This window comes from Staurois parvus, unplaced genomic scaffold (assembly GCF_062004578.1).
Source record: "Staurois parvus isolate SC_StPar_1 unplaced genomic scaffold, SC_StPar_1.0 ptg001079l, whole genome shotgun sequence".
NCBI classification, from domain to species: Eukaryota; Metazoa; Chordata; class Amphibia; order Anura; family Ranidae; genus Staurois; species Staurois parvus.
The window spans coordinates 538,585-565,357 of record NW_028318875.1 but is presented as its reverse complement, the minus strand read 5'-3'; the positions used below and the strand labels follow the sequence as shown (position 1 = coordinate 565,357).

The following is a 26,773-nucleotide window of genomic DNA, read 5'->3' as shown; positions in this document are numbered from 1 at the left end:
GAGTTATAGCGAGGTCCCGGCTCAGGGAGAGCTGTGGTGGACTACTTCTAAAGCTGCTGAGAATAGTTTGGAGGAAGTCTGCTGAGGATCTGGCCTGAAGGCTCACAGTACAAGGTCTGGCTGGTACTGGAAAGAGGCATCCATGTACACGACACAGTGGGTAGAGGCCTGAGAGAGATCCTAGAGACTTTTGGAACGTGGTCCTGGTCCTGGAGGAGAAGACCCAGCCTGTAGGGCTGCTGCCCTTCTGGGCAGATTAGCTGAAGACTGCAGGAGTTATAACGAGGTCCCGGCTCAGGGAGAGCTGTGGGGGATCTACTTCTAAAGCTGCTGAGAACAGTTTGGAGAAAGTCTGCTGAGGATCTGGCCTGATGGCTCACAGTACAAGGTCTGGCCGGTACTGGAAAGAGGCATCCATGTGCACGAGGACACAGTGGGTAGAGGCCTGAGAGAGATCCTAGAGACCGTTGTGGATAAGCACAGGGAAAAGTCCCAAACACTGCACACCTAGCAAAGTCATTAGTAAACAGGTGAAAGCAGCCTCATCCAAAGCCATGCTCCCAGCGCGTTTCACCCCACCCATGGGGCATAATCATGATGGGTGGGGAGAAACACGTTGGGGAGCGTGGCTTTGGATGAAGCTGGCTGAGGCTGCTTTCACCTTTTCACCAATGGCTTTTCCAGGTGTGCGGTGTTTGGGACTTTTCTCTATGCATATCCACAGTATATGAGGCGTTAGAAGGACTCTTGTCCATCCAGCACCCATTGCAAGAATCACCGGTTGGACTTACAGGAGCATGAGCGGAGACCTTAAGTTTTATGACCCTAGAGACTGTTGTCACTGAACCCTTGGAGAGACTGTTTAAGAGTTGTGGCTTAGGGCTGCTTCCATAGTGGGAGACCCCTGAGCTGTATGTCCACTATCTCTTATCACAAGAGGTCCACCCTGAGGAGTTAGCTGCTACCAGAGAGTGTCCTCTATTTCAGTTTGCACCAAATTAGAAGTATCCCAAGACTCGCCCTACACCCCAATCAAGTTCTTCAAGCCAAAAATCCCAAAAAGACTCTTGCCGCCTGGTTATTGTGTTGAGAGACTGCGGTGTGCCTGGCTGCCATACACCCAATAGGGAATAGAACTTGGGAAAAACAGCAGAACCCTTCAGGGGTCCATGCTCTTCAGGTATTAACTAACCACCCTGTGCTCCACACCGCTTCATCTTACTGTACAACTCTTCCTCCATCTCTGAGAACCCACCAAAGAGGTTTGACCCCATATTACAGCAAGTGGGTCTGATAGTGCTTCTCCCCTTGGGATGTTTCCACTTTGGCTCCACCAACTCGCTTCATAATCTCATATCAGGTAGGTGTTTAGAGGAGGAAAGGTCCTCATCGCGTAAAACCGATTATTTACAATCAGTATACAATATTAATATGTAAAGACACGTCAAAGTGCGTCCACCTCGCCCTAGGAACTCAAAAATTCAATCCTTTTGGCAAGTGGCTCTACTGTCCTCCAACGTCGTGGACTGAGCCTAATGTCTTGTATTGTAATTTTGTAGTTTGTTCTTCATTCTGTAGTTTCACATTTATAAATATTAAAACTCTATCAAATTGTTCTTTTTTGGTTCTTTCTCCTATTTTCTGGATATGATTTATGAGGTATAATCTGTGTGTGTAATCATCAATGTATCCTGGTAGAAGAATGGACCCCGAGGGAGCCGGCAGAATGATGGAACGTAACCTAGTCTGCAGTATTTATACTCAACACAAGGCGGTGATCTCACATGTTGTCAGTGGAACAGGAAGTGATGTTAGGCATAGACAGGAAGTGATGTAAGAGTATAAACAGGAAACTCCAGGTGAGAGGCCAGTCAGGAGCAAGTAGAGAGGAGACATTGCTGGAACTGGCAGCAGAGGAGGTAATAAGGTCTTATTATATATTTACACCCAGTAAATATACCCCCCGCATGTCCATCCTCTTCCTCCATTGTCACTTTGACTTCTTTTTTTGGTTATACACCTGATACATCCTAAATATAGAACCATTTATCCAACCGTCCATCCAGAGCCTCTGGTTTATAGACCGGATACGTCCTAAATATAGAACCATTTATCCAACCGTCCATCCAGAGCCTCTGGTTTATAGACCGGATACGTCCTAAATATAGAACCATTTATCCAACCGTCCATCCAGAGCCTCTGGTTTATAGACCGGATACGTCCTAAATATAGAACCATTTATCCAACCATCCATCCGGAGCCTCTGGTTTATAGTCCGGATACGTCCTAAATATAGAACCGTTTATCCAACCGTCCATCCAGAGCCTCTGGTTTATAGACTGGATACGTCCTAAATATAGAGCCATTTATCCAACCGTCCATCCAGAGCCTCTGGTTTATAGACCGGATACGTCCTAAATATAGAGCCATTTATCCGACCGTCCATCCAGAGCCTCTGGTTTATAGACCGGATACGTCCTAAATATAGAACCGAACCATTTATCCAACCGTCCATCCGGAGCCTCTGGATTATAGACCGGATACATCCTAAATATAGAACCATTTATCCAACCGTCCATCCAGAGCCTCTGGTTTATAGACCGGATACGTCCTAAATATAGAGCCATTTATCCGACCGTCCATCCAGAGCCTCTGGTTTATAGACCGGATACGTCCTAAATATAGAACCATTTATCCGACCGTCCATCCAGAGCCTCTGGATTATAGACCGGATACGTCCTAAATATAGAGCCATTTATCCAACCGTCCATCCGGAGCCTCTGGTTTATAGACCGGATACGTCCTAAATATAGAACCATTTATCCAACCGTCCATCCAGAGCCTTTGGTTTATAGACCGGATACGTCCTAAATATAGAACCATTTATCCAACCGTCCATCCAGAGCCTCTGGTTTATAGACCGGATACGTCCTAAATATAGAACCATTTATCCAACCGTCCATCCAGAGCCTTTGGTTTATAGACCGGATACGTCCTAAATATAGAGCCATTTATCCAACCGTCCATCCAGAGCCTCTGGTTTATAGACCGGATACATCCTAAATATATAAAAAAAAAAAAAATAGTTATAGAAAAGCGCCACACCCTCAAATTCAATACAGCAGCAACTCTAACTCCAACAAATATTTTTGGATAAATCAAATCAAACATAAGAGTGCGCTAAAAAGATATATAAAAAATAAAAGTGTCCATAAATCAATATGTGAAAGTCCAATATATATAGCACTTGTGTGAAAAAGTAACACCGTGAGCAATCCACCACTGAATAACTAGAATGCACTCACCAGAGCTAAGTGCTGATCAAATTATAGACCAGCCTTAGCACTTTTGCTCTGGGAGCGAAGAAAACAGCAACCTCCAGACTTTAGGTGCAATACTCTGCAGTGATAAATTCCAGCTGGAAAACGCCCCTCTGTAGTGTAGGCAGGTAATAAGGAGGAATACTCTGCAGCCACTCTCTCATGTGTGGGTAATCATCATAGCTCCATGTACATCGGGACCATATTCAGAAATAAAGAAGAATATAATGGTGCAGCATGTCTTTACAATCTCTGTTTATTAAAAAGTAAAAAGGCCATTCACAAATAAGGTGTCTAGCTGACACCAGCATCGATCACATAGGCAGGAGAGAAAGCCGAGGCTCTGCTCAATTCAGTTGTCTCCCGACAATCACAGGGAGCGTCCTGATGTCAGCATCCGACTAGCCACGCCCTACGCGTTTCGTCACCACGACGTCCTCACGGGGCGGTACGGATGCAGACGTCAGACCATTCAAATATATACCGCACGTACCCTGCATTGCGGTGACATCTCAATCGATCTCAGCGGCACTATATTACAATCACCACTCCAATATTACACAATACTTTATTACCATCGTATGTAGCGGACATATCATCCAAACTAAACACCATGGTAATTATACAAAAATATGTAGATTTATCAACCAAAGGTTTAGGAAACCATTAAACACCACAAACAGTACCAAGTCTGTTTAAAGGGCCATACTTCCCCATTAAAGCATTACTCTACTCATATAATACATATTAAACAAAAATTCACAAAAATTATACAATTAATATTAGCACATATATAGAAAGTTGAATATAATGCTCGACAGACACATATGAATACAAAAAATATATTATTAAATAAAATTATAAATAAAAAAGATTTTTTAGAATTTATAAAAATATAAAAAATGTATAAATAATATATAAATGTGATAAAACAAATTCATCTACCTTTTTCCAAAAAAAACTTTTTTTTCAAAAATGCAGGAAATAGACAAATATAACACTCATACCCTCTCAGTAATATACAACCATAATAATCGAATTTCTAGAACACTAAACTAAAAATTCATTAAGAAACAGTTTAAATCGATGTCTATGTTCAAACCATTAGGTTTCAAGGAATTTAATTCATATATTTAAAAAGTCTCCTTCTTGGATATCTCTTTAATCATATCCGTACCTCTCCAGTGTTTTTTTATCTTTTCAATCCCATAGAAGGTAGCTAATCTTGGGTCACTATTATGTTTCAGTTTAAAGTGTCTGAACACACTGTGTTTGGCATAACTTTTTTTAATATTATTCAAATGTTCACCAATCCTAGTTTTTAGCAATCTTCCTGTTCTCCCTACATACTGGAGGTGACATGGGCACTCCAAAACATAAACGACATGAGACGAATTGCATGAGATTAAAGAGTCGATCTTATACTCTTTTTTGGTGGAAGTTGAAACAAAGTTTTTTCTTTTACTCCTTGAGGTACTATAACCTGTATTACACGCTTTGCATTTATTACAATGGACGAAGCCTTGAAGCTCCGGAAAGAAGTTTGTTTCTTTAGGTGGATCCAATACATTGTGGGCTACCTTCAATGATCTATTCTTTCTGTAAATAAATGTTGGTTTCTGAGGAATAATTCCCTTTAGTATCTCATCTTTATGTAATATTGGCCAATACTTTTTGACAATCCCTTCTTGTACTGATTGTTAAAATTGGTGAATGAAAGAATATTATGGAAATTCTACATGAATGCTCTACACACTGCTATACACTCTTACATATTTCTATATTTCAATAATTTTGGAATTCTTTCAATACGTGTTCAAACTGGCCAGCTGCATCAAAGTCATCCCTCTCTGGCCAGTCCTGACTCTACTCACATTGCAAATACAGATATGCTTACAGCATACTTTAAAAAACATATAGTGCCAATATGGGGAAGTCGGTCATTTGGAGGGTATTTAACCTGACCGGAGGGGTGAGGAGGATTCTGGGAGGTCACATGACATCACTCTTATCTCCATTAATAAAACAGACCTGACCGGAGAGGTGAGGAGGATTCTGGGAGGTCACATGACATCACTCTTCTCTCTATTAATAAAACACAGACCTGACCGGAGAGGTGAGGAGGATACTTAGATGGTCAAATGATATCACTAGACAAAATAACAAATCATCTTTGTTAATAAAATTGATCAAAGAGGATTCTGGGAAAATACTTAGCGATAATTTAATTGTGTACAGGATTAATGAAGTAGTGAAGAGGACATCTGTACAGACGAAAACCAGCCACCAATCCCATGATCCATCTTCAGAAGGACACAAGGACCTCTACAAGGACGTCATGATGGACAATCAGCCGCCCCTCACATCACCGGGTAAGAGGAGACTTTATTGTAAAGGAGAGAGCAGTACGGAGGATCCACCTAGATCCTCCATCATCTGATAAACACATAGAAACAATGGATTCAGTCAGTGTGTGTGTTTCCTACAGATGGATCCAGTCATGGGAACCCACCAGAGAGATGTCCCCGTCCTCTGTATTCCACACAGGAAGATCACACCATCCCTCACCATCATCAGGTAGATGGGTCAACTAATGGGAACCCACCAGAGAGATGTCCCCATCCTCTGTATTCCCAGAATTCCACACAGGAAGGTCACACCATCCCTCACCATCATCAGGTAGATGAATCCAGTAATGGCAACCCACCAGAGAGATGTCCCCGTCCTCTGTATTCCTGGCATTCCACACAGGAAGGTCACACCATCCCTACCCATCATCAGGTAGATGCATCCAGTCATGGGAACCCACCAGAGAGATGTCCCCGTCCTCTGTATTCCCGGGATTCCACACAGGAAGGTCACACCATCCCTCACCATCATCAGGTAGATGGATCCTGTCATGGCAACCCACCAGAGAGATGTCCCCATCCTCTGTATTCCCAGGATTCCACACAGGAAGGTCATACCATCCCTCACCATCATCAGGTAGATGAATCCAGTCATGAGAACCCACCAGAGAGATGTCCCCGTCCTCTGTATTCTCGGGATTCCACACAGGAAGGTCACACAATCACTTACTATCATCAGGAAGGTGGAGTTGGAGAATCTATAACTCACAAATGATTCCAAACTGTATGAGGTCATCATTTCTAAGGTATCTGGGTACTAGAGCTTATGTTTGTCAGGATGGTCCTTTTTATCAATTTTTGGATTTAGGATGGAGAATTCACTTATATAAAAGCTGAGGTGAAGGAGGAAGAAGAACAGACGAATGTGATGGGTGATCAGCAGTGTACGAAGGAGGACGTGCTTGTGGTGACAATTAAAGAGGAGGAATCTTCTCCGGATAACAGCTCAAGTAAGTAATGTAGGGGAACTGTTCACATTTTACTTTTATCATGTTTAAGGTTTCAAAATGGTTTAAAAACAATAGAGAACCAACTAACCAATTAGCCTACCAACAAGTCCAACCTACCAACCAATTAACCTACCAACAAGTCCAACCTACCAACCAATTAACCTACCAACAAGTCCAACCTACCAACAAGTCCAACCTACCAACCAATTAACCTACCAACAAGTCTTTGGAGTGTAGAAGGAAACTGGAGTACCTGGAGAACCCCATGTAGACACAGGGAGAACATGAAAACTCCTTTCAGATAGTGCCGTGGTTGGGATTCAACCAACAACCCTAGAGCTGCTAGGCAGAAGAGCTAACCACCTAGCTGTCCACTTAGCCAGTTTATTTATACTGTACCATTGGTGTGGTTTATATTCATAGCTTGCGGTTATGATTGTGCTCAATTCAATGCGAGCACCCAATTAAATGCTGAACTGATATATATATATATATATACAGTCAGGTCCATAAATATTGGGACATCGACACAATTCTAACATTTTTGGCTCTATACACAACCACAATGGATTTGAAATGAAACGAACAAGATGTGCTTTAACTGCAGACTGTCAGCTTTAATTTGAGGGTATTTACATCCAAATCAGGTGAACGGTGTAGGAATTACAACAGTTTGCATATGTGCCTTCCACTTGTTAAGGGGCCAAAAGTAATGGCACAATTGGCTTCTCATCTGTTCCATGGCCAGGTGTGTGTTATTCCCTCATTATCCCAATTACAATGAGCAGATAAAAGGTCCAGAGTTAATTTCAAGTGTGCTATTTGCATTTGGAAGCTGTTGCTGTCAACTCTCAAGATGAGATCCAAAGAGCTGTCACTATCAGTGAAGCAAGCCATCATCAGGCTGAAAAAACAAAACAAACCCATCAGAGAGATAGCAAAAACATTAGGCGTGGCCAAAACAACTGTTTGGAACATTCTTAAAAAGAAGGAACGCACCGGTGAGCTCAGCAATACCAAAAGACCCGGAAGACCACGGAAAACAACTGTGGTGGATGAGCGAAGAATTCTTTCCCTGGTGAAGAAAACACCCTTCACAACAGTTGGCCAGATCAAGAACACTCTCCAGGAGGTAGGTGTATGTGTGTCAAAGTCAACAATCAAGAGAAGACTTCACCAGAGTGAATACAGAGGGTTCACCACAAGATGTAAACCATTGGCGAGCCTCAAAAACAGGAAGGCCACATTAGAGTTTGCCAAACAACATCTAAAAAAGCCTTCACAGTTCTGGAACAACATCCTATGGACAGATGAGGCCAAGATCAACTTGTACCAGAGTGATGGGAAGAGAAGAGTATGGAGAAGGAAAGGAACTGCTCATGATCCTAAGCATACCACCTCATCAGTGAAGCATGGTGGTGGTAGTGTCATGGCGTGGGCATGTATGGCTGCCAATGGAACTGGTTCTCTTGTATTTATTGATGATGTGACTGCTGACAAAAGCAGCAGGATGAATTCTGAAGTGTTTCGGGCAATATTATCTGCTCATATTCAGCCAAATGCTTCACAACTCATTGGACGCCGCTTCACAGTGCAGATGGACAATGACCCAAAGCATACTGCAAAAGCAACCAAAGAGTTTTTTAAGGGAAAGAAGTGGAATGTTCTGCAATGGCCAAGTCAATCACCTGACCTGAATCCGATTGAGCATGCATTTCACTTGCTGAAGACAAAACTGAAGGGAAAATGCCCCAAGAACAAGCAGGAACTAAAGACAGTTGCAGTAGAGGCCTGGCAGAGCATCACCAGGGATGAAACCCAGCGTCTGGTGATGTCTATGCGTTCCACACTTCAGGCTGTAATTGACTGCAAAGGATTTGCAACCAAGTATTAAAAAGTGAAAGTTTGATTTATGGTTATTTTTCTGTCCCATTACTTTTGGTCCCTTAACAAGTGGGAGGCACATATGCAAACTGTTGTAATTCCTACACCGTTCACCTGATTTTTGTAAATACAAATTAAAGTTGACAGTCTGCAGTCTTGTTCGTTTCATTTCAAAACCTTTGTGGTGGTGTATAGAGCCAAAAATTTTAGAATTGTGTCGATGTCCCAATATTTATGGACCTGACTGTATGACTCCTGAATACAAGGAGTATAAAAATAAAAATAACGTATATTTAAAAATTACTTTCCAACAGATGGACGGCATTTCTGGAAGATCAATGCTTTGCAAAGACAACTTTTATTATCTCCAGACTGTAACTCAGAAGATAGTGACATTGCAAAATATTCTTCTAATCCTGAGGAATCTTCTCATAAATTACATAATATGACTTCAGATGTCCATCTAAGATCAATGGATCCTTCTGATTCCAAGGAATCTTCTCATAAATTCTATACTATGACTTCAGATGTTCATCTAAAATTCATGGATCCTTCTAATCCCGAGGAATCTTCTCAGAAATTCCATACTATGACTTCAGATGGCCATCTAAGATCAATGCCTCATTCTAATCCCAAGGAACCTTTACATAAATCCCATACTATGACTTCAGATTTCTATCTAAAATCAACGGATCCTTCTAATCCCGAGGAATCTTCTCATAAATTATATAATATGACTTCAGATGGTGATCTAAAATCAATGGATCCTTCTAAACCCGAGGAACCTTCTCATAAATTACATATTATGACTTCAGATGGCCATCTAAGATCAATGGATCCTTCTAATCCCGAGGAATCTTCTCATAAATTACATACTATAACTTCAGATGTCCATCTAAAATCCATGGACCCTTCTAATCCCGAGGGATCTTCTGATAAATCCCGTACTATGACTTCAGATGTCCATCTAAGTTCTCACAGTGCTGATAGATCAACAGATCCATCCAATCCCCAGAAATCTTCTTTAAACCATGAGGGAGCTCACACAGGAGAGAGTTCATTGTCATGTTTGGTTTGTGGGAAATCTTTCACTGAAAACAAAAACCTTGTTAGACATCAGAGAATTCACACGGACGAGCATCCCTCTTTATGTTCAGAGTTCGGGAAATGTTTCACTAAGAAAGAAAAGCTTATTGTACTGCAGAGAACTCACACGGGTGATTGTCCTTTTTCCTGTTCGCAGTGCAGAAAATGTTTTACACAAAAAATCTCCCTTCTCATACACAAGAGAAGTCACACAGGTGAGCGCCCACATTCATGTTCAGAGTGCGGGAAAAGATCCACTAACGAAGAAGACCTTGTTAGACATCACAGAAGTCACATGAGAGAGAGCCCACATTCATGTTCAGATTGCGGGAAAAGTTTCACAGTGAAAGGAGACATTGTTAGACACCAGAGTATTCATACAGGTGAGCGCCCTTATTCATGTTCAGAGTGTGGGAAATGTTTCACTCGGAAAGGAGCATACGTCAAACATCAGAGATTTCACACAGTTGAGGGTCCTTTGTCTTGTTCAGAGTGTGGGAAGTGTTTCATTCAGGAAGGAAATGCTAGTATACCCCAGAAAATTCACACGTGCGAATGTACTTTCCCTTGTTCAGAATGCGGCAAATGTTTCATTAAAATAGAAAAGCTTACAGTACACCAAAGAACTCACACTGGTGAGCGTCCGTTTACCTGTTCAGAGTGCGGGAAGTGTTTTACACAGAAAATCTCCCTTCTTATACACCAGAGAAATCACACAGGCGAACGTCCTTTTTCGTGTTCAGAGTGCGGGAAATGTTTCACTAACAAAGGAGACCTTGTTAGACACGAAAGAATTCACACAGGTGAGCGTCCCTATTCATGTTCAGAGTGCGGGAAATGTTTCACCGTGAAAGGAGACCTTGTCAGACACCAGAGAATTCACACAGGCGAGCGTCCTTATTCGTGTTCGGAGTGCGGGGTATGTTTCACTCAGAAAGGAGACCTTGTAAAACACCTGAGAATTCACACTGGCGAGCGTCCTTATTCGTGCTCAAAGTGTGGGAAGTGTTTTACTGAGAAAGGAGACCTTGTTAGACACCAGAGAATTCACACAGGCGACCGACCCTATTCGTGTTCAGAGTGCAGGAAACGTTTCACTGAAAGGGGGGACCTTGTTAGACACCAGAGAATTCACACCGGAGGGCGTCTCCATGCGCGTTGAGAGCAGTTTCGTACTAAAGGAAACTACTAATTCTAGTCATAGGGTCCTAGTATGAATCTTGCTTATGCCGGCATGGAAATGCTCCAATGGGTGGGAAAACAATGGCGACGGGGGTAAAACATCGACAATATGTGGTATTAGGTGGATAATTGTATTACCATGTGGGAAGAAACCAAGCTATGACAGAGGAACTCTTGCACTGAGGGGTTGTCCTCCATTCTTTGCCTGTTCTTGGATCTCACCCTCTTCCCACCATCACTACCGATTTCTCCTCCAGATGCCATCATGAGCCACATGCAAGTTAGGCAGCAGGTCTCTCTCTCGTACCAATCCTGTTGCAAGATAGGAGCCTCCCCCTTGCTTTTTGGTGCCAACTCCAACCAGAAGAAACCAAGCTATGGCAGAGGAACACTTGCACCGAGGGGTTGTCCTCCATTCTTTGCCCGTTCTTGGATCTCACCCTCTTCCCACCATCACTACCGATTTCACCTCCAGATGCCATCATGAGCCACATGCAAGTTAGGCAGCAGGTCTCTCTCTCTTACCAATCCTGTTGCAAGGGAGGAGCCTCCCCCTTGCTTTTTGGTGCCAGCTCCAACCAGACAAGACCCTACATCCTGTTTGGGATGACCAACAGACATGGGCCACTTATCACCAGGAGACGTACCCAAAATGAGCGGCTATACCGGGATCTGGCATCTTCTATTTAAAGCTGGCTGAGTTCTTTCTTGTAAAAGTAATCCTAGCAGCTGCTGGATTGCTTTTTACAAGAGATGGAAGGGAGTCCTGCTGCCTTCTGCTGTCTTCCCAGGCTCTCCCCACCCACCAGGGAACCTGAGATTGCAGCCAGTTGACCATCAATGATCTCTACGGTCTAATCGTGGTTTCGCTAGTTGTAAACAAACCAATACTGGCTCGAAAAAGGCATTGGCTCAGACCGATCTTGGTATGAACCGAAGATTTTAAGGTCAGAGGAGAGATCTGGAGTCTAATAGAGCCTAGATGTCTTGGTAAAGAGGACTTGTCACTGCCTATTGCTATCACAAGGGATGTCTACAAGTAAAGGTACCCCATGTGCAGGAGAGTGACTCTATTCCAGGTGTCTAGCGTAGCCCATTGATCATTCCTACAGCTCCATAACTTAAGAGGAAGTCAAAGCCCTTGTAGTCCAATGATACTTCCTACAGCTCCATAACTGAAGGTAAAGTCAAGGCCCTTGTAGGCCATTGCTATGTCCTCGAGATTCATAAATGAATGGGAAGTCAAGGCCCTTGTAGTCCATTGCTATGTCTTCAAGATTCATAACTGAAGAGGAAGTCAAGGCCCTTGTAAGCCATTGATTCTTTCTCCAGCTCCATAACTGAAGGTGAAGTCATGGTCCTTGTAGGCTATTGATACTTCATCTAGCTCCATAACTGAAGGTGAAGGAAAGGCCCTTGTGGTCTATTGATACTTCCTCCAGCTCCATAGCTGAAGGTAAAGTCAAGGCCCTTTTAGTCCATTGATATTTCTTCCAGCTTCATAACTAATTGAGAAGTCAAGGCCCTTGCAGTCCATTGATATGTCCTCCAGATTCATAAATGAAGAGGAAGTCAAGGCCCTTGTAGGTCATTGATTCTTCCTCCAACTCCATAACTGAAGGTGAAGTCATGGTCCTTGTAGGCCATTGATTCTTCCTGCAGCTCCATAACTGAATGTGTAGTTAATGCCCTTGTAGTCCATTGATAATTCATCCAGCCACATAACTGAAGAGGAAGCCACGGCACTTGTAGTCCATTGATATCTCCTCTAGCTCCTGATATTTCGTCCAACCCCTTAACTGAAGGTGAAATCAAGGCCCTTGTAGTTTATTTATACTTTATCCAGCTCCATAACTGAAGAGGAAGTCAAGGCCCTTGTAGTCCATTGATACTTCATCCAGCCACATAACTGACGAGGAAGCCACGGCACTTGTAGTCCATTGATATCTCCTCTAGCTCCAGATACTTCATCCAACCCCATAACTGAAGGTGAAATCAAGGCCCTTGTAGTTTATTTATACTTCATCCAGCCCCATAACTGAAGAGGAAGTCAAGGCCCTTGTAGTCCATTGATACTTCATCCATCCACATAACTGAAGGTGAAGTCAAGGCCCACTTAGTCCATTAATACTTCATCCAGCTCCATAACTAAAGGTGAAGTCAAGGCCCTTGTAGTCCATTAATACTTCATCCAGCCCCATAACTGAAGGTGAAGTCACGGCCCTCATAGCTCATTGATACCGCCTCTGGCTCTGTAACTGAAGTTGAAGTCAAGGTCTTTTTAATCAATTAATACATCATTCAGCTCCATAACTGAAGGTGAAGTCAAGGCCCTTGTAGTCCATTAATACTTCATCCAGCTCCATAACTGAAGGTGAAGTCAAGGCCCTTGTAGTCCATTAATACTTCATCCAGCTCCATAACTGAAGGTGAAGTCAAGGCCCTTGTAGTTCATTAATATTTTATCCAGCTCCATAACTGAAGGTGAAGTCGAGGCCCTTGTAGTCCATTAATACTTCATCCAGCTCCATAACTGAAGGTGAAGTCAAGGCCCTTGTAGTTCATTGATATTTCATCCAGCTCCATAACTCAAGGTGGAGTCGAGGCCCTTGTAGTCCATTAATACTTCATCTAGCTCCATAACTGAAGGTGAAGTCAGGGCCCTTGTAGTCCATTAATAATTCATCGAGCCCCATAACTGAAGGTAAAGTCACGGTCCTCATAGCTCATTGATACCTCCTTCACCTCCATAACTGAAGGGGAAGCCTTTGTAGTCCCTTGATACTTCATCTGGCTCTATAACTGAAGTTGAAGTCAAGGTCTTTTTAGTCAATTAATACGTCATTCAGCTCCATAACTGGTGCTGAAGTCAAGGCCCTTGTAGTCCATAAATACTTCATCCAGCTCCATAACTGAAGGTGAAGTCATGAACCCTGGAGCCCATTGCTACTTCCTCCAGCTCCATAACTAAATGGGAAGTCAGGGCCCTTGTAGTCCATTAATACTTCATCCAGCTCCATAACTGAAGGTGAAGTCAAGGCCCTTGTAGTCCATTAATACTTCATCCAGCTCCATAACTGAAGGTGAAGTCAAGGCCCTTGTAGTTCATTGATATTTCATCCAGCTCCATAACTCAAGGTGAAGTCGAGGCCCTTGTAGTCCATTAATACTTCATCTAGCTCCATAACTGAAGGTGAAGTCAGGGCCCTTGTAGTCCATTAATAATTCATCGAGCCCCATGACTGAAGGTAAAGTCACGGTCCTCATAGCTCATTGATACCTCCTTCACCTCCATAACTGAAGGGGAAGCCTTTGTAGTCCCTTGATACTTCATCTGGCTCTATAACTGAAGTTGAAGTCAAGGTCTTTTTAGTCAATTAATACGTCATTCAGCTCCATAACTGGTGCTGAAGTCAAGGCCCTTGTAGTCCATAAATACTTCATCCAGCTCCATAACTGAAGGTGAAGTCATGAACCCTGGAGCCCATTGCTACTTCCTCCAGCTCCATAACTAAATGGGAAGTCAGGGCCCTTGTAGTCCATTAATACTTCATCCAGCTCCATAACTGAAGGTGAAGTCAAGGCCCTTGTAGTCCATTAATACTTCATCCAGCTCCATAACTGAAGGTGAAGTCAAGGCCCTTGTAGTTCATTGATATTTCATCCAGCTCCATAACTGAAGGTGAAGTCATGGTCCTTGTAGGCTATTGATACTTCATCTAGCTCCATAACTGAAGGTGAAGGAAAGGCCCTTGTGGTCTATTGATACTTCCTCCAGCTCCATAGCTGAAGGTAAAGTCAAGGCCCTTTTAGTCCATTGATATTTCTTCCAGCTTCATAACTAATTGAGAAGTCAAGGCCCTTGCAGTCCATTGATATGTCCTCCAGATTCATAAATGAAGAGGAAGTCAAGGCCCTTGTAGGTCATTGATTCTTCCTCCAACTCCATAACTGAAGGTGAAGTCATGGTCCTTGTAGGCCATTGATTCTTCCTGCAGCTCCATAACTGAATGTGTAGTTAATGCCCTTGTAGTCCATTGATAATTCATCCAGCCACATAACTGAAGAGGAAGCCACGGCACTTGTAGTCCATTGATATCTCCTCTAGCTCCTGATATTTCGTCCAACCCCTTAACTGAAGGTGAAATCAAGGCCCTTGTAGTTTATTTATACTTTATCCAGCTCCATAACTGAAGAGGAAGTCAAGGCCCTTGTAGTCCATTGATACTTCATCCAGCCACATAACTGACGAGGAAGCCACGGCACTTGTAGTCCATTGATATCTCCTCTAGCTCCAGATACTTCATCCAACCCCATAACTGAAGGTGAAATCAAGGCCCTTGTAGTTTATTTATACTTCATCCAGCCCCATAACTGAAGAGGAAGTCAAGGCCCTTGTAGTCCATTGATACTTCATCCATCCACATAACTGAAGGTGAAGTCAAGGCCCACTTAGTCCATTAATACTTCATCCAGCTCCATAACTAAAGGTGAAGTCAAGGCCCTTGTAGTCCATTAATACTTCATCCAGCCCCATAACTGAAGGTGAAGTCACGGCCCTCATAGCTCATTGATACCGCCTCTGGCTCTGTAACTGAAGTTGAAGTCAAGGTCTTTTTAATCAATTAATACATCATTCAGCTCCATAACTGAAGGTGAAGTCAAGGCCCTTGTAGTCCATTAATACTTCATCCAGCTCCATAACTGAAGGTGAAGTCAAGGCCCTTGTAGTCCATTAATACTTCATCCAGCTCCATAACTGAAGGTGAAGTCAAGGCCCTTGTAGTTCATTAATATTTTATCCAGCTCCATAACTGAAGGTGAAGTCGAGGCCCTTGTAGTCCATTAATACTTCATCCAGCTCCATAACTGAAGGTGAAGTCAAGGCCCTTGTAGTTCATTGATATTTCATCCAGCTCCATAACTCAAGGTGGAGTCGAGGCCCTTGTAGTCCATTAATACTTCATCTAGCTCCATAACTGAAGGTGAAGTCAGGGCCCTTGTAGTCCATTAATAATTCATCGAGCCCCATAACTGAAGGTAAAGTCACGGTCCTCATAGCTCATTGATACCTCCTTCACCTCCATAACTGAAGGGGAAGCCTTTGTAGTCCCTTGATACTTCATCTGGCTCTATAACTGAAGTTGAAGTCAAGGTCTTTTTAGTCAATTAATACGTCATTCAGCTCCATAACTGGTGCTGAAGTCAAGGCCCTTGTAGTCCATAAATACTTCATCCAGCTCCATAACTGAAGGTGAAGTCATGAACCCTGGAGCCCATTGCTACTTCCTCCAGCTCCATAACTAAATGGGAAGTCAGGGCCCTTGTAGTCCATTAATACTTCATCCAGCTCCATAACTGAAGGTGAAGTCAAGGCCCTTGTAGTCCATTAATACTTCATCCAGCTCCATAACTGAAGGTGAAGTCAAGGCCCTTGTAGTTCATTGATATTTCATCCAGCTCCATAACTCAAGGTGAAGTCGAGGCCCTTGTAGTCCATTAATACTTCATCTAGCTCCATAACTGAAGGTGAAGTCAGGGCCCTTGTAGTCCATTAATAATTCATCGAGCCCCATGACTGAAGGTAAAGTCACGGTCCTCATAGCTCATTGATACCTCCTTCACCTCCATAACTGAAGGGGAAGCCTTTGTAGTCCCTTGATACTTCATCTGGCTCTATAACTGAAGTTGAAGTCAAGGTCTTTTTAGTCAATTAATACGTCATTCAGCTCCATAACTGGTGCTGAAGTCAAGGCCCTTGTAGTCCATAAATACTTCATCCAGCTCCATAACTGAAGGTGAAGTCATGAACCCTGGAGCCCATTGCTACTTCCTCCAGCTCCATAACTAAATGGGAAGTCAGGGCCCTTGTAGTCCATTAATACTTCATCCAGCTCCATAACTGAAGGTGAAGTCAAGGCCCTTGTAGTCCATTAATACTTCATCCAGCTCCATAACTGAAGGTGAAGTCAAGGCCCTTGTAGTTCATTGATATTTCATCCAGCTCCATAACTCAAGGTGAAGTCGAGGCCCTTGTAGTCCATTAATACTTCATCTAGCTCCATAACTGAAGGTGAAGTCAGGGCCCTTGTAGTCCATTAATAATTCATCGAGCCCCATGACTGAAGGTAAAGTCACGGTCCTCATAGCTCATTGATACCTCCTTCACCTCCATAACTGAAGGGGAAGCCTTTGTAGTCCCTTGATACTTCATCTGGCTCTATAACTGAAGTTGAAGTCAAGGTCTTTTTAGTCAATTAATACGTCATTCAGCTCCATAACTGGTGCTGAAGTCAAGGCCCTTGTAGTCCATAAATACTTCATCCAGCTCCATAACTGAAGGTGAAGTCATGAACCCTGGAGCCCATTGCTACTTCCTCCAGCTCCATAACTTAATGGGAAGTCAGGGCCCTTGTAGTCCATTAATACTTCATCCAGCTCCATAACTGAAGGTGAAGTCGAGGCCCTTGTAGTCTATTAATACTTCATCCAGCTCCATAACTGAAGGTGAAGTCAGGGCCCTTGTAGCCCATTGATATTTCATCCAGACCCATAACTGAAGGTGAAGTCATGAACCCTGGAGCCCATTGCTACTTCCTCAAGCTCCATAACTAAATGGGAAGTCAGGGCCCTTGTGCACTTCTACTTCTTCCAGCTCCATTCCCGAAGCTCCATATTTCCATACAAACCTGAGCTGGTAAAAGAGTCTGCAAGAAACAGAAACAGAGCAATCTACCCACGAACTGCTGATCATGGTTTAAATTCTTTGCAGGCCAATTCACAAAAATGAATACATTTATATTTTTGACTTTTGTCCTACAGGTGCATCTGTTATTAAACATTTTATTTTAATTTTTTTTGCAAAAGGTGGAATTCTCCTTTTAAAGCTTTGTTAAATGCCCCTAATATGCTGTATTTTAATTTTCAGATTGTTTTTTATTCTCTGGTTTCACATTAATAAACACTAAAGCTCTATCAAATTGATTGTTTTTTGGTTTCGTTTTTGTCTGGATGTGATGTATAATCTGCATGTGTAATCATCGATGTACCCGAATAGAAGATTGGACCACGGGGCCGAGGGCAAAACGATGGAACGTAATGTAGACTGCAGTATTTATACTCAACACAAGGCGTGATCTCATGTATTGTCAGTGGAACCCAACAGCAGGAAGTGATGTCAGGGACAAACAGGAAGTGATGTAAGAGTATAAACAGGTTCTGGGTGAGAGGTGAATCGGGAGGAAGTAGAGAGGAGACATTGGTGGAAGTGGCAGCAGAGGAGGTAATAAGATCCTATTTTCTATTTACATCCAGTAACCTCCCGTCATGGCCGTCCTCTTCCTCCATCGTCATGTCTCTCCTCTTCCTCCATCTTCACTGTGACGTCGTCTATGGTTTATAGACTGGATACGTCCTAAATATAGAACCATTTATCCAACTGTCCCTCCAGAGCCTCTGATTTATAGACCGGATACGTCCTAAATATAGAACCATTTATCCAACCGTCCATCCAGAGCCTCTGGTTTATAGACCGGATACATCCTAAATATAGAACCATTTATCCAACCTTCCATCCAGAGCCTCTGGTTTATAGACCGGATACATCTTAGATATAGTGAGTGGTGCCTGGAATTCAGGGACATTCTCCAGTAACAGACTAGGGATGTGTGTGGATGGTGACTGTATCATTGTGTGTGTCAGGTTCCTATAAGGTGTCAGGGTGTCACTGTCTATTTCTCCATGGAGGAGTGGGAGTATTTAGAAGGACACAAGGATCTCTACAAGGACGTCATGATGGACAATCAGCCGCCCCTCACATCACCGGGTAAGAGGAGACTTTATTGGAAAGGAGAGAGCAGTACGGAGGATCCACCTAGATCCCCCATCATCTGATAAACACATAGAAACAATGGATTCAGTCAGTGTGTGTGTTTCCTACAGATGGATCCAGTCATGGGAACCCACCAGAGAGATGTCCCCGTCCTCTGTATTACCGGGATTCCTCACAGGAAGGTCACACCATCCCCCACCATCATCAGGTAGATGGATTCAGTAATGGAAACCCACCAGAGAGATGTCCCCGTCCTCTGTATTCCCGGGATTCCACACAGGAAGGTCACACCATCCCTCACCATCATCAGGTAGATGGATCCAGTCATGAGAACCCACCAGAGAGATGTCCCCGTCCTCTGTATTACCGGGATTCCTCACAGGAAGGTCACACCATCCCCCACCATCATCAGGTAGATGGATTCAGTAATGGAAACCCACCAGAGAGATGTCCCCGTCCTCTGTATTCCCGGGATTCCACACAGGAAGGTCACACCATCCCTCACCGTCATCAGGTAGATGAGCAACAATTACCAGTATTTACATTGTGTTCTGTTAATTAGCCACATTAATGGAATTCATTTAATTATTATATATTCAGAAAGAAGACCTGAACAATTTTAATATTATTGTAAAAGAAGACGAGGATAGTTTAATGGAAAATGTTTCAGAAAGACACAAGAACCCCCACAACAACAACATGATGGAGTCATCCAATAACAAAAACCCACCAGAGAGATGTCCCTGTCCTCTGTATTCCCGGGATTCCACACAGGAAGATCACACCATCCCTCACCATCATCAGGTAGGTGAGATTGGAACATCTACGACTTAAAAATAATTCCAAACCAAATGGGATCATCTTCTCTGAGGTCTCCATGTATTGGTACTTATGATGTGAAAATGTTGCTTTTTTTTATAATTTTGTGATTTCAGGATGAAGAATTGATTGCTATAAAAGTTAAGGTGAAAAAGGAAGAAGAGGAGACATATGTGATGGGTGATCAGCCATGGACGGAGAAGGACGTGGTTATGGTGACAATCAAAGAGGAGGAATCTTCTGTCAATATCAGCTCAGGTATTCACATTTCACTTTTACAAGTTTAGAAAATGGAAATAGATAAAAAAAACCATGGTGGATCAGGAGACCTTCACAGCCTCATGTCCCAAACAAATAAGGTGAGGATAAAGTAAATCAAACGAAAGTTCCATCTCCATTTCTCAATATAACATCCTGTTCCCAACAAATGAGGAGGAGATACTGGATACTGGACACCATATGGAAGGTCCATCTCCATTCCGCAATATAACGTCATGTTCCCAACAAATGAGGAGATACTGGACACCATATGAAAGATCCATCTCCATTCCTCAATATGATGACATGTTCCCAACAAATGAGGAGGAGAAACTGGACACCATATGAAAGGTCCATCTTCATTCCTCAATATAACATCATGTTCCCAACAAATGAGGAGATACTGGACACCATATGGAAGGTCCATCTCCATTCCTCAATATAACGTCATGTTCCCAACAAATGAGGAGATACTGGACACCATATGAAAGGTTCATCTCCATTCCGCAATATAACGTCATGTTCCCAACAAATGAGGAGATACTGGACACCATATGAAAGGTCCATCTCCATTCCACAATATTACGTCATGTTCTAAACAAATGAGGAGGAGATACTGGACACCATATGAAAGGTCCATCTCCATTCCTCAATATAACATCATGTTCCCAACAAATGAGGAGGAGATACTGGACACCATATGGAAGGTCCATCTCCATTCCTCAATAGAACATCATGTTCCCAACAAATGAGGAGGAGATACAGAACACCATATGAAATGTCAATCTCCATTCCTCAATATAACGTCATGTTCCCAACAAATGAGGAGATACTGGACACCATATGAAAGTCCATCTCCATTCCTCAATATAACGTCATGTTCCCAACAAATGAGGAGGAGATACTGGACACCGTATGAAAGGTCCATCTCCAATCCTCAATATAACGTCATGTTCCCAACAAATGAGGAGGAGATACAGAACACCATATGAAAGGTCCGTCTCCGTTCCTCAATATAACGTTATGTTCCCAACAAATGAGGAGGAGATACTGGACACCATATGAAAGGTCCATCTCCATTCCTCAATATAACGTCATGTTCCCAACAAATGAGGAGGAGATACTGGACGCCAAATGAAAGGTCCATCTCCATTCCTCAATACAACGTCATGTTCCCAACAAATGAGGAGGAGATACTGGACACCATATGAAAGGTCCGTCTCCGTTCCTCAATATAACGTTATGTTCCCAACAAATGAGGAGGAGATACTGGACACCATATGAAAGGTCCATCTCCATTCCTCAATATAACGTCATGTTCCCAACAAATGAGGAGGAGATACTGGACGCCAAATGAAAGGTCCATCTCCATTCCTCAATACAACGTCATGTTCCCAACAAATGAGGAGGAGATACTGGACACCATATGAAAGGTCCATCTCCATTCCTCAATATAACGTCATGTTCCCAACAAATGAGGAGGAGATAGTGGACACCATATGGAAGGTCCATCTCCATTCCTCAATATAACGTCATGTTCCCAACAAATGAGGAGGAGATACTGGACACCATATGGAAGGTCCATCTCCATTCCTCAATATAGCGTCATGTTCCCAGCAAATGAGGAGGAGATACTGGACACCATATGGAAGGTCCATCTCCATTCCTCAATATATTGTCATGTCAGTGTGCCATGATTGTTTTTCTGCATTGGTATTATGATTGTTCCCAATTCTATGCAAGAACCCAATGGAACAATGGAATATGTGACTTGACATTATAAATGTACATGCTTTTATTGTTAAATTCCCAAACATTTCTTCCAGCAGATGGACATGAAGCCCAGAAGAGGACACGCAAAGGGGAGAATCCATGTTCATGTTCGGAGTGCGGGAAAAGTTTCCGATTAAAATCGCTACTTGTAAGGCATCAGAGACGTCACACGGGAGAGTGTCCCTACTCATGTTCTCAGTGTGGGAAATCTTTTAAAAACCAATCAGAGCTTGTCCGACATGTGAAGAATCACACAGACCTGAGGCCATATTCCTGTTCAGACTGCGATCAGTGCTTCAAGAGAAAAAGCCATCTGACGACGCATCTCAGAGTTCACACAGGCGACACTCCCTTTTTATGTGTCCACTGTGGAAAAGGTTTCACATCCAGATCACAGCTTGTTAGACATCTAAGAAGTCAAACCGGAGTGCGGCCTTATTCATGTTCAGAGTGCGGGAAATCCTTCACAGAGAAGTTCATGCTTGTCCATCATATAAGAGTTCACACCGGTGAGAGGCCTTATTCTTGCTCCGAGTGCAGTCAACGGTTCAAACTAAAAAGTGTTCTGATGGGACATATGAGAGTCCACACAAAAGAAGCTCCCTTCCCATGTCCTGTGTGCGGGAAATGTTTTACGCGGAAGGATATTCTCAACATACACAAGCGAAGCCATTTGGAGAAATTGCCATACACATGTGAGGAGTGCGGGAAAGGTTTTACATGGAAGAGTACCTTCCTCTGTCACCAGCAGACTCACACCGGGGAACGCCCTTTTTCCTGTCCAGACTGTGGCAAGTGCTTCAGCCAAAAAACATCTCTTTCGCAGCATCGGAAACTTCACTTAGATGAAGGTTCCTTGTCCTGCTCAGAGTGTGGGAAAGCATTTAAAACAAAATATGATCTTCGAGTACATCGGAGGGTTCACACGGGTCAGGAGATCTTTCCATGCTCGGAGTGTGACAAATGTTTCTCACAGAAAGGACACCTTCTTATCCACCAGAGGAGCCACACGGGCGAACGCCCGTTCCCATGTTCAGAGTGTGGAAAATCATTCTCGCGAAAAACTCAGCTTCTTAGACATCAGAGAAGTCACACCGGTGAGCGTCCTTTCCCGTGCTCAGGGTGTGGGAAAAGTTTCACTCAGAAAGTGCACCTTATTACGCACCAGAAGAGTCACGAGGGCGAGCGTCCTTTTTCTTGTCCAGAGTGCCAGAAGTCCTTCAAAACTAAATCTGAACTCCTCCTGCACCAGAGAGGTCACACCGGCGAGCAGGTCTTCTCCTGCCTCGAGTGCGAGAAGTCGTTCCTTACCAAGTGGCAGCTTGTTGAACACCAGAGAGTTCACACTGGGGAAAAGCCATTTTCCTGCTCCGAGTGCAGCAAACAATTTTCACACAAAGCAAGCCTGAAAACCCATCAGAAACTCCACACTGGCGAGAAGCCGTTTTGCTGCTCAGAGTGCGGAAAATGTTTCATACGGAAAGAACATCTGATTAAACACCAGAGAACTCACAACCGCTAAAGCTAGTGTTGTTCAACCTTTTGTAGGCTGAATTATTATTTTCATAAAACATGAAAGGTCCATCTCCATTCCTCAATATAACGTCATGTTCCCAACAAGTGAGGAGGACATACTGGACGCCATATAAAAGGTCCATCTCCGTTCCTCAATATAACGTCATGTTCCCAACAAATGAGGAGGAGATACTGGACACCATATGAAAGGTCCATCTCCATTCCTCAATATAACGTCATGTTCCCAACAAATGAGGAGGAGATACTGGACACCATATGAAAGGTCCATCTCCATTCCTCAATATAACGTCATGTTCCCAACAAATGAGGAGGAGATACTGGACACCATATGAAAGGTCCATCTCCATTCCTCAATATAACGTCATGTTCCCAACAAATGAGGAGGAGATACTGGACACCATATGAAAGGTCCATCTCCATTCCTCAATATAACGTCATGTTCCCAACAAATGAGGAGGAGATACTGGACACCATATGAAAGGTCCATCTCCGTTCCTCAATATAACGTCATGTTGCCAACAAGTGAGGAGGAGATACTGGACACCATATGAAAGGACCATCTCCGTTCCTCAATATAACGTCATGTTCCCAACAAGTGAGGAGGAGATACTGGACACCATATGAAAGGTCCGTCTCCATTCCTCAATATAACGTCATGTTCCCAAGAAATGAGGAGGAGATACTGGACACCATATGAAAGGTCCGTCTCCGTTCCTCAATATAACGTCATGTTCCCAACAAACGAGGAGATACTGGACACCATATGAAAGATCCATCTCCATTCCTCAATATAACGTCATGTTCCCAACAAATGAGGACATACTGGACACCATATGAAAGATCCATCTCCATTCCTTAATATAACGTCATGTTCCCAACAAGTGAGGAGGAGATACTGGACACCATATGAAAGGTCCGTCTCCGTTCCTCAATATAACGTCATGTTCCCAACAAACGAGGAGATACTGGACACCATATGAAAGATCCATCTCCATTCCTCAATATAACGTCATGTTCCCAACAAATGAGGACATACTGGACACCATATGAAAGATCCATCTCCATTCCTCAATATAACGTCATGTTCCCAACAAATGAGGAGGAGATACTGGACACCATATGAAAGGTCCATCTCCATTCCTCAATATAACGTCATGTTCCCAACAAATGAGGAGGAGATACTGTACACCATATGAAAGGTCCATCTCCATTCCTCAATATAATGTCATGTTCCCAACAAACGAGGAGGAGATACTGGACACCATATGAAAGGTCAATCTCCATTCTTCAATATAACGTCATGTTCCCAACAAATGAGGAGGAGATCCAGTAATACCTCCTTACGTCAGATAGGAATGGCAGGTCTTGTCCGCACTCCCTCTTTTGTGGTTGGGTGGACTTTAGATGGTAAAACACATCAGTCTTTAGTGAACTCAGTTTATTGCGTTTTGTTACAACCTGCCTTTACAGATGCAAAAGTGTGATGTGAAAACACGTCACTTGTCATTTTTTATTCCAGTTTTGACAGAAAAATATAATAAACCTGTTGCTTTAGTTATTGATGAGTAGATGATGTACCAGTATTGGTTTTTGACCATGGCAGGCTTCTATCTGATCAACCAGAGCAGTCTAGGAACTGTAGTGACTTATAGCAACCAATTTCATTGTGTCCTCTAGTTCAGCGGTACCCAACCTCCCCGGCACCAGGAACTGGCCAACCGGAAGGCAACCCCTCCATGGATCATGAGGTTGGATGTCAGCTTGGGGGAGATTGCAGCCTTTCACCTCAAGTTGAGGGGTGCAGCCTGAGGGTGGGTGGTGCCAGTTTAGGCGGAAGGTTGAAGTTCTGGGGGGGGGGGGGTGCAGCCTGTCACCTCAAGTTGGGGGGTGCACCCTGTTGGTGGGTGGTGCCAGTTTAGGCGGAAGGTTGAAGTTCTGGGGGGGAATGCAGCCTTTCACCTCAAGTTGGGGGGTGCAGCCTGAGGGTGGGTGGTGCCAGTTTAGGCAGAAGGTTGAAGTTCTGGGGGATGTACAGCTTGTCACCTCAAGTCAGCTCACAGGCCTCACCAATGCTCTGTGATGATGAGGACCCTGTTCCTCTTCTTCCTGATGTGACCACAGAGAGGGAAGGGAGTGGTGGTGGGAGAAGGGGAGCAGGCACCTCTGGTGGTTGGAGGGTGGCAGTGCAAGTTGTGTTGGCCTTCTCTCCCGCCACCCACACGGCCCAAACTCCAACAGGCCACGGACTGGCACTGGTCTGCAGCCTGTGGTTGTGGACCTCTGCTCTAGTTGGTTGCTGTTGTGTTACTGAATGTCTTTGGTTGAGATAAAAGCCTTATTTGAATGCAGGGGTGGGGTGGCATAGGATGTACTGGGCTTGGGGACCTGAGAACAGATGCTTCACCATTCAGATCTTGAGCAGGACCTGCAGTTAGCAACACATGGTGAGCGTTCTATCATTTTCTGTTCTTGGTTCAGACCTTCAAACACCTGGCAGAGGGAAGCCTTCCAGGACCAATTTCCATTGCATCTCTGAGATCTAGAATGGACTTTGAGAAAGCTGATGGTGGAAAATGGTAAGATGTCTCACGTAATCACCGTCCTTTAGGAACACAGGCTTTCTACCATCCCCACCAATCTCTGCAGCATCATGGCATACTTTCTTTAGCCCATAGGGATCTGCCATGAATGGACCACCCAGTTGTCTCTGCATTCCCCCCCAGGCCAAGGGTTCCCAGTCCTCCCATGTTTCAATAATGTCAGGTTGTATTGATTTTTTTTTTAATAAAACAAAAGTTAACTTATACACTCTGAGTTACATTGTATCTACTTATCTAAGGAAATTTGTCATGAGAAGATCCTGGAAGGAAGTCCCTGATGACCATTCTTTCTGAAAATACTTGTTCCCTCTGTCGTGCTGGTCCTATGGCTTCTCAACACTGACCTGGAACAAGTCCACAGATAAAGGATTCCGACATTGTTACGTCATGGATATGACTCAGGAAACAATTAATCCAGGAAATCAAGGAAGCAAGCAATGGCTGCCCCATACATATCTCATAAGAAGTCCAGTCTGGTGGACAACCATGGTTCCATCCATTAATACAGTGGAATGAGCGATTGTTGTCACTCTAGGAAGTGTTTGAAGTCCAGTCTGGTGCACAGCCATGGTTCCATCCATTAATACAGTGGAATGAGTGATTGTTGTCACTCTAGGAAGTGTTTGAAGTCCAGTCTGGTGGACAACCATGGTTCCATCCATTAATACAGTGGAATGAGTGAGTGTTGTCACCCTAGAAAGTGTTAGAAGTCCATTCTGGTGGACAACCATGGTTCCATCCATTAATACAGTGGAATGAGTGAGTGTTGTCACCCTAGAAAGTGTTTGAAGTCCAGTCTCGTGGACAACCATGGTTCCATCCATTAATACAGTGGAATGAGTGAGTGGTGTCACCCTAGAAAGTGTTTGAAGTTCAGTCTGGTGGACAACCATGGTTCCATCCATTAATACAGTGGAATGAGTGAGTGTTGTCACCCTAGAAAGTGTTTGAAGTCCAGTCTGGTGGACAACCATGGTTCCATCCATTAATACAGTGGAATGAGCGATTGTTGTCACTCTAGGAAGTGTTTGAAGTCCATTCTGGTGTACAACCATGGTTCCATCCATTAATACAGTGGAATGAGCGATTGTTGTCACTCTAGGAAGTGTTTGAAGTCCAGTCTGGT

The 26,773-nt window shown here is 43.5% G+C and overlaps 3 protein-coding genes across 4 annotated transcripts in view; all 3 read left to right on the top strand.

Annotated features, from left to right (window-relative positions):
- Nucleotides 1-17,810, top strand: part of LOC149440491 (uncharacterized) — an 83,130-nt gene extending 65,320 nt beyond the window's left edge. Inside the window, 1 exon segment of the mRNA XM_089658587.1 lies at nt 9,720-17,810. Coding sequence (XP_089514713.1) covers nt 9,720-10,810 — 1,091 coding nt within the window. The 3' untranslated portion in view covers nt 10,811-17,810.
- On the top strand, nt 1,849-6,503 carry LOC149440492 (uncharacterized). The gene is made up of 3 exons (XM_089658582.1): nt 1,849-1,919; nt 5,559-5,692; nt 5,809-6,503. The coding sequence occupies exons 2-3, from the start codon at nt 5,659-5,661 to the stop codon at nt 6,441-6,443; spliced, it is 669 nt and encodes a 222-aa protein (XP_089514708.1). The 5' UTR covers nt 1,849-1,919; nt 5,559-5,658; the 3' UTR covers nt 6,444-6,503.
- Nucleotides 17,811-18,088: 278 nt separating the features above from the next.
- On the top strand, nt 18,089-25,853 carry LOC149440490 (uncharacterized). Of its 2 annotated transcripts, XM_089658537.1 has the most exons (5): nt 18,536-18,655; nt 18,772-19,175; nt 19,262-19,465; nt 19,597-19,738; nt 21,565-25,853. In XM_089658537.1, the coding sequence occupies exons 1-5, from the start codon at nt 18,571-18,573 to the stop codon at nt 23,031-23,033; spliced, it is 2,304 nt and encodes a 767-aa protein (XP_089514663.1). In that variant the 5' UTR covers nt 18,536-18,570; the 3' UTR covers nt 23,034-25,853. The 2 variants fall into 2 exon arrangements, with proteins under 2 accessions (XP_089514664.1, XP_089514663.1); XM_089658538.1 differs by lacking the exons at nt 18,536-18,655; nt 18,772-19,175 and adding an exon at nt 18,089-18,112.
- The last annotated feature ends 920 nt before the right edge of the window (nt 25,854-26,773 follow it).